Source organism: Rutilus rutilus (genome assembly GCF_951802725.1).
Source record: "Rutilus rutilus genome assembly, chromosome: 14".
NCBI lineage: Eukaryota > Metazoa > Chordata > Actinopteri > Cypriniformes > Leuciscidae > Rutilus > Rutilus rutilus.
The window spans coordinates 39,213,472-39,221,937 of NC_140219.1; the positions used below are offsets into that span (position 1 = coordinate 39,213,472).

Consider the following 8,466-nt stretch of genomic DNA (forward strand, 5'->3'; position numbering starts at 1 on the left):
TGTCGTAAAAATGAACTGTTGTCCCTCCCCCCTCGCCACGAGCAGCCCAGCTGATCAGCTGTCAACCCGGCTGAGCAGAGGCACCGGCTATTTCAAAACCAGTTATGTCTACCGAGGCAAGTACAGCAATATTTTATTTCCAACTGATGGCGAGTTTTTATTTATTTATTGTGTTGTTGTCATGCATACTATTATACCGGGAATGAACGATATGAACGAGGCGAACTAATCTTTTCGTGTATTTTTTTTTTTTTTTTTTTTTTGAAGTGTGCATGAGCATAATATATATATATATATATATATCGGAGGCTAATATTTGTCTAAAGTTATATTAGCAAGGTCTATAAGTTCATCTCGAATGATGGTTTACCTTTGCTTGTCTAAGAAAACATCAGAACGTTTTTTGTCTAGCTCGATCATGATATGTGCAACATGTTTATTGCTTATTATCAGACGCGTTGACTTAGTGGCATAAAATAAAAGTTTAGGCCATCGTAATTCAACTCATATCTGTAAAGTAAGTGTAATATTGTCAACTGTTTTGTGATATTGCAGGAATCAACGTCAACCTCAGCCTCGTCTGAGTACACTGCTCAGGCCATTGGTGGTAGGCCTAAAACGTCAAGGCTGGTCAGACAGAGAACCCCCAGGGGTTCTAGGGGGAGGGGTGCTAGACTGGATGCTGAAGAAGTGAGGAGACTGCAGGATCTCCAGGAAAGACGCTTCAATGAAATGAAGGTTTGTCAAAATAATGTAAGAAGATCAGAGATGCTTTTTTTTTTTTTCAAAGACATGTGTAATTATACTTTTTTTGTTGTGTGTGTGTTTTAGGATACACTTCATTCACTAGACACCTCACAGAAGGACCTATTCTTAGAGAGAGTGATAACCAGGTCCCCGGGGGTGATGTTCGACATTCTGTCATTTCTGGAGGTGCCCCTGCGTCCTGACCCTGACCCTGACCCTGCCAGACTCCACTGGTGTGTCTGTGGAAACTGCCGGGAGATGAACACAGACCGGGAGAGGAAATGCTGCCGGCAACATCCACAGCAATGCATAAGCAAGATGACTTACATGGACTTTTATATTTTAGACGAGGGTGTGTTGCGGCTGGCCAGGGCAGCCTGGAATGACATATTTGCACTGGTTGATAATGCAGAACCGGGGATGGAACAGCGACAGTTCAGACATACAGCTTATAGGCAGTTTGTGTTGTGGCAGCATGGCCGCCTGGGTGTGGGCAACCGAGTAGTAATACCCAGCTGCTGTGTTTGTAGGATAAGGGACACTTTCCCTGACCCCAGAGGCCAGTACACCGGCTTCAGGGTGAGCCGCCTAGCATAAATATTTACAAAATTTGCTACATATTACGATTTGTTATTATATTGTAAATAGTTTGTTGTTACCATACACATTGTAAAAGTTCTTCTTACCACTTTTCATCCCAGCTGTATGTATGCCTATATGTCTTTCACAGTATATTTATAAATAAAAAATATTTGTGACAAAGTTTCAGAATCAGCTATTTTTATTTACATGTCTATGTACACAACTTTGTGTGGATTGCCATATGAAAAATGTTTAATGGTCCTCTAATTCTCTGGTACCACTGTCCCCTCGTGTGACATGAATCGCCACTAGTTCTGATGTGGGAGGTGGCTGTTCTGGAGCAAGTACACCCAGACGCCTTGGGTCATCAGGTCTTAGCGTCTGTTTGCGGGGAAGGCCAGACCCACTTTGCAGTCTCCTGGCAAGAATGGCCCTCTGGATCTCTGGAATGTACGTGTACTGCTTCTTCTCCTTCATCGTGTAAACACTCCAGCTCTTTGATTTCTTGTTGTACTTCCGTCTGTAACTACAGAGCAAGAACAATTTGTTTATGTCGTTAGTCAATCTAAAAGATATAACAAAAAGAAAAACATGTTACAAAAATACCTACATTTTATGTCCATCTCTGTTGCGTGCAGGTCGGCGTTGATTGTGTTTATTATAATCAATAGCTGCCAGCAATGTCCGAGTCTTGTATACAAACGGAGAGTAGGCCATGCGCTTTGCTGCGTACATCAAAATGTGATTTTGGAATGACTCCAAATCAGATGTGGTCCTGTGTGGGTGGGAGAGACAGATAATTACAACAACACTCGTGGTAATACATGTGATGTTTTGTCTTATATTTTTATATAAGAAATGAAATCCTCATTACAGATTACATTGAAATATGGTAAAATATGCTGCATCTCAAACATGACAAAAACTTGAGTGAGGAATACTGGAAATTCAAAAATAACTTGGGTGAATACAACCATGTCTTACAGTTATTTACCTGAAGTTTAGGAATTTATTCACCAGGGTCAGCCATCTTTTATCAAGGACAACAGCAGTAAGTGCCTTGTGAGCAGCTGAACCTATAGTCATAACACAGTCAGTAAAACATATGCATTCACATACAGTGTTGAATTCTGCACCAGTATTGATTGAAATTACCTTGTATGATCCAAGGCTTGTTCTGGCTGTCTTCATCCAGTGGCTCATGATCACAGCAACTGGTTGCCCAGGAGTGCTCATTGCAGACATGGTGAAGTACACCAACCCAGATCATCTGCATAAATGATAAAAGTTATACAGTGCATGGAGCCACAAACCTGTTCTGCTAGCATATCAACTAAACTGTCCTAATCAACACATTTTTTTTTCAATCCACCATACCTTGAACTGCTCCTCTGTGTCTGCATGCTTACTGCAGTACCAAAAGTGGTTGACTATGTCCTTGATCCATGGCTGAATACCAGTCTGACTTTTCACGGTCCCAGCCTGATAAAGGTACACAAGGTACACAATAGCTAGCTTCTTTCCACAACACCAAAACAACATATAGAAACTGGTCACACGTCTGTAAATGTACTGATGCATACCCGTCGAAGCCTCTTGCTTAGGCTCTTTGCTGCATGCCAGATATCCAATGAGTGCTGAATACCCCACGCTTTGTATTTGCCACGCTCCGGATCTATAACAAAGAGAGACCATGAAAACAATGTAAACAAAAATGAAAGTTACGTTTTTTATTTCTTTTTACTTTATACAAATTGTATGGTAAAAATGAAACCCTGTGGGAACAGTGATCAAACTTGAACTTGGGACAGTCTATAGGCTTTATGACTTCACCATAACCAAAAGTTGTCCTTACTCAGTAAAGCGGTGATTTGTGGGTGGGCATCAGTGACCACTTCCTTTATAGAAAGCTCTTCAAGGAGCTCATCCATTGTGCGAACAAAGCACTCCTTCTCCATGATGACTGAGTTTTTATTTGTTTCGCGTTTATCAACGGAAACAATGTGGACCACATCTCGGGAGTCTTGTTCAATTGTTGTGTATGTGCAGAACTGTGCACAATGACCTGAGGCAAAAGCACAAGTGCATATAACTTATGTACATTAGTACAGAGTCCGCCAGAATAACAGTCAATGAGGAAAGATTTTATTATCTATCCATCATGCTCAGGAGAGAGCAGCAGACATAATTTACACATCCCAATCTCTAACTACAGGAAAAATCTAATTCAGATTATGCAATTCACAAAGAGAGGTTGTTTGAGACAGTGGACATTTTGCCTTGACATACTTTTGGATTGTTAACCTTGAGGCTTGCACCCTCTACAAGGCCAAATGTTATGCTAAAAGAACAGTTTGACCGTCTCGGAGCAGCCATGTTGCTATTTCAGTTTAAAAGCATCATCAACATAAACCCAAAGATATTAGAAGATAATGATAAAGCAGTACAACAGTACATACATACAAATCTGATTCTCAATTTTGACAGTATGCATACAGAACTTACCAGGAGAATCCATTCTGCCATCACCTATTGGGAACAGACATTATAAGCATTAGACTCACAGATTTCAGCTTCCATACAGTCATAGCATATCATACAGACTTGTCAGTGTAAAAGTTGATCAAAGGTGCAAGACCCTCCTCACCCAGGAGAACAACATGGTCCTTCTTCCGTAAACGGTCTAGGACTTCTGCTCTTGTTTTATCCCAAAACTCCTGCACCGGCTCTATGCAGTAAGCATCCTGGATTCGGAAGAATGTGGATTCGGTAACCATCCCCATCGACATAAACTGGAAGAGTAGGGCTACTTTTCTGTAGTTGTTCCCGGACAGAAGAATATTGGCAGACAGCATAAAGTCACCGCCCTGCATGCCGAACTTCAAGGTTGGCTGCGAATTCCATTTCCATACGGAGTGTCCGAAGGGGCATAACTAATGTAAAGAAATGGCAATGTTATGTGAGAAACAATACAAACATACATACAAAGGTAACAAACAATAGCAGCACTGTATAGAAAAGGCAATTCAAGACAACATAATTGACTTTTTCACAATCTTCACACCTTACCCATTCTAAAACTACTCCTGTCCCCCGTGTTCTCATGGCAACTTGAAAAGGTTGTGCACCAGAGCATGCTACGCCTAGCACTCTGTCTACAAAGGTGCACTGTTGCACTGGTAGTCTCAAGTGCATGGCGAGATCAAGCAGATTGTCGTTGTATGTTATGCTAGCAGTTTTACCGACTAGATCATCCTCAGAGAGTACTCTGTGAGGATGTGTGGTGGCCTCTGATTCGGGAGCGGGAGGGTCGGGCATGTCAATGTCTAATACAGCCTCATCCACACTGATTTCAGTCAGGTCATTTGCCTTGTCTCCAACCATTCTGAAGAGTTGAATATGCATATTGATCATCTTTAGACAAAATATTTTACATAAAGAATTACATGAGAAAATATTCTAAAGATAATGTTGTAGTACAGTTTAGAAAGAAAGACGCTGCGCTTTACGACCGACAAATGTAGCTGAACTTTCACCCAAAATTCATAAATAAAATGTAAACATACCGTAAATGAAGAGAAGGGACAAAATCCTCATCCGAACTGTCTCCTTCTTCCAAACCCAAGAGACTTGGGTTAGCCCCAAAATCATCAAACTCAATGCTGTTCAGACAACACATACAGATATTTCAGATAAAGGAAAGAGGTCAATGGAAGTAAACGAAAGACTAATGGACAGCACTTACATGGTCTTCCTAAAATCATTAGCCCCCTCTTCATCTGATGACTCGTGGTGCTGTTCTTCGATGCTCATAGAGTGCATGCTGCGAGCAGAAAAATAGATAATCCAAAACATAAGCCAACAGCCACAAAAAAATCAGATCAAGAAACCCTCTCTGAAAACAATACACCATACTATCATATGGCAGTGAACTTCACCTCATTTCCAAATCGCCAACTTCTCCCTCTCTAGACAACGGCTGCACACCAAGCTCAGGAAGATTTACAGGAACATCCCTGAAACATAAAAAAGTGCATAAGTAACTGGAAATACAAAATGACAGACAGGAACAACAAAGGCATGGGGAAAAGAAAACATACTGGTCTCGATCTGAGTCTTCTGTGATACTGGAAACAGGTGGTTTCGGTGGTCTGGAGTGGGTCTTGCTTGGTGTGGATGTACACTGCCAGCGCTTGTAACTAGAAAAAATAAGAAAGCAGTTTTGGCAACTTTATAACAGTACATTGTGAAATTGCATGCATATAGGTAATTGTTGTGGAATACTTTGAAATTAGGGTACATTTGTCTCTTGACTACACTGTTGGGGGCTGGGCAGAGCAGAGTGAAATCCCTAGACACCTGTGTGTGTGTGTGTGTGTGTGTGTGTGTGTGTGTGTGTGTGTGTGTTGTTTGGAGGGTGGGGTGTCAATAACAGTAACTTGGTAACTTCTATATTTACAAACAGGACGGTCATGTAAAATTTGTTGAGTCTGGGCTTCATTGTGGTTGACGAGGATTTGTGGGATATTATGAATCAATACAGAATGTGATCGGTGAGCCATCGGCTTCAACACTATGTAGCGCACTGCAAAAAAAGCTACACCTGCGGCAAATAAAAGTAAAGTAACACCTGGATGCAACATGCAAGCAAATTTAGCCACATAGAAGGGCAGCATCAATCTAGCTAGATCAAGCCAAAATCTCCGCTACCCACTTAGCTCGCTGAGAACTACGATGATCGCAGAAAACATTGTAATACTAGTATTTTTACCAACAAAACACTATGACGCGTGGCCACACAAAAAAGAAAAGAGTGTAAGAACTGTGACTACCTAAAAAACCATATCCATGCTTGCTATCAAACACACGAACTCCGCTAGCCACCTAGCTAACGTTACCCCGTAACAGACATTCATAGAATTACCAAAGATACTTCATCAACCTTATCTGGAAATACAGTAAACAACACATTTACAGATAATAACGAACACAATGAAAGTACAACCATGCACAAGAATAAAATATCAAAGTGTTACTTACAAGCGCAAAAGCAAGAATGCGAGGTCTGCATCTGTCTTGGAGCCTTCGCTGTCTTTCAGCTCTCGCCATTCTGAAAAAGCTTGACCAATATTAATCCGTGTGCGAGCCTTCACTCGGTCTGAAGCTCTTTTCCTTTTCTTTGCTTCTTCACTCAATGGTTTGCGCTGTTTCTTCACCGGCTCTGCCATTACACACGTTTGCAAAAAACGATAGCTGGGTTTCGTTAGCCTGCCTCTGTGCTGGGGATGTTTGCCGTAAACTGATCCTGCTTCTCGCGATGTCTGAGACTGTGCGAGACTTTGCGAGACTGAAGGACGCGGGTCGTGTACACCGAACTTGCAAGCGGGATATTCTTCCTAAGAGGCAGTCGGGGGGGGCGAGAGAGTCTTCATTCACCCTGTAATGAGTCATTTCACCATATACCGACTTACGAAGATGATTAATAAACACGAAATTGTTGCATAGTGTCCCTTTAAGTTATATATACTCTTGTTTTTATCCCATTAAGTGGCACTGCCATTACATATTTAAAACAATAATATCTTTAAAAAAAACCTAATATATATATATATATATATATATATATAATTTGAAAGGTTACAATATCTAGTCTGATTTTCAAAACAAATTACAGAGCAGTAATTTATCAATTTGCAACAAGAATATTTTCATACTCATAGGGCATGTTCAGACCTTTATTTTGAAATCATGAAAGATTGGTAAAAAACTACAGTTTGTTTTCATGTCAAGAGTTTAAAAGATAACATTTATTAAAGTTTTGGAGAAAAACATGTCAGAAAATGTTTTAAATGTAAAGAAAAAAAAATATATATTCTCCATTTGTGATGCGGTGAGCTATAAACGCACATATGTTATGCGTTTATTAAAGGGTAAGTTCAAATCAGATACTTCCAAACTGCCCATACTACTTCTGAATAGGATGTCTACTTCATAAATTGTATGAAAATTATGGAAATATATGGTTCAGATTGCACAAACCATATATGGCAATGGAGGCACCCTTATATGGTCAGTAATGGAGCTTGGATGTCATGTTGTGAAAAACTTTGGTACTGCGCCAAAACAAAATCTCACTGAAAACTAATTTTTAGAGATATCAAACTCAAATTTGTTCAGATATTTGGCTTTGATTTTCAGTTTTAGAGTCAAACATATTTTGTAAAATATATATTTTATTATAAAATTTATATTTTTACATTGTATATTTTCATATATTTTTTATTTATTTTTCACTTTCAGAATGAAGTAGACAGGTTACTTTATTTTCATGTCTATGTGAAAAAGGGGGTGCAAGTTAAGGGGTTAAGTAATTGTTATGCTACTGTTAAGATATACTGCAAAAAAAGGCCTGCATCAAATAATTATCAGTACCTTCCTGGAGAAGCCATCAATTCCTCCGAATATCACCATATTGTACCTTAATAGAGAAAGTGAAAAAAGTGTAGAAACATCCATAACCTTACTTTCATATAGAACTAGCCCTGCAATAGATTTGTTTGAAAAACACAACCAACCTTATAAGTTTGTGGTTTGTGTCGATATGCATCAGTGATCTGGGGCCTGGGACAGAGTATGTCCTGCATACCACACAACGCAACTCTGACATTCTTGATACAATCCCTGCAGTGTCAACTCTGTGCATTGATGCACGGACCCTCCGCCACTGAACTCGATGTCCCCGAGCCTGCAGCAGTCCCAACATCATTCGATACCCGGCATGTGGGTTGCTGGAGTGAATGTCTGATACCAGAACGTGTCATATAGATCGCACAGTAACAGCATGGTCAGCTCGGCCCCAACCACACTCATGCCAGCATTCACACAATCTGAAAATTTGAACAATCGTTCAATGCGGCTTTGCTGGGTCTCATTACATGTCCAGTTCCTCAAAGGAGGTGGAACGAGACCAGCACTGGCACTGCTGCTTGTGGCGAGTGCAGCAAATCCCCGCTGGCAGGTCAAACTTGTGCTCTGGTTAGAGCTGGTTCCCAGGCTTGCACTATATTGGTGGTCCCGTGAGGAGAATGGGTGGCCGAAAAATAATTCCTCCAGCCCTAGCTCCAACTGGAAAGCAGC

The 8,466-nt window shown here is 40.6% G+C and overlaps 1 protein-coding gene across 1 annotated transcript in view; it reads right to left on the reverse strand.

Annotated features, from left to right (window-relative positions):
• The window catches only part of LOC311303615 (uncharacterized protein), a gene marked incomplete at its 3' end in the record, with an annotated part of 11,126 nt that extends 2,990 nt beyond the window's left edge, over positions 1 to 8,136 (reverse strand). The window contains exons 1-2 of the mRNA XM_084430175.1: positions 7,905 to 8,136; positions 7,762 to 7,807 (exon numbers count right to left, since the gene is read on the reverse strand). Coding sequence (XP_084286301.1) covers positions 7,762 to 7,807; positions 7,905 to 8,095 — 237 coding nt within the window. The 5' untranslated portion in view covers positions 8,096 to 8,136. The remainder of the gene's footprint in view (positions 1 to 7,761; positions 7,808 to 7,904) is intronic.
• Positions 8,137 to 8,466: the final 330 nt, after the last annotated feature.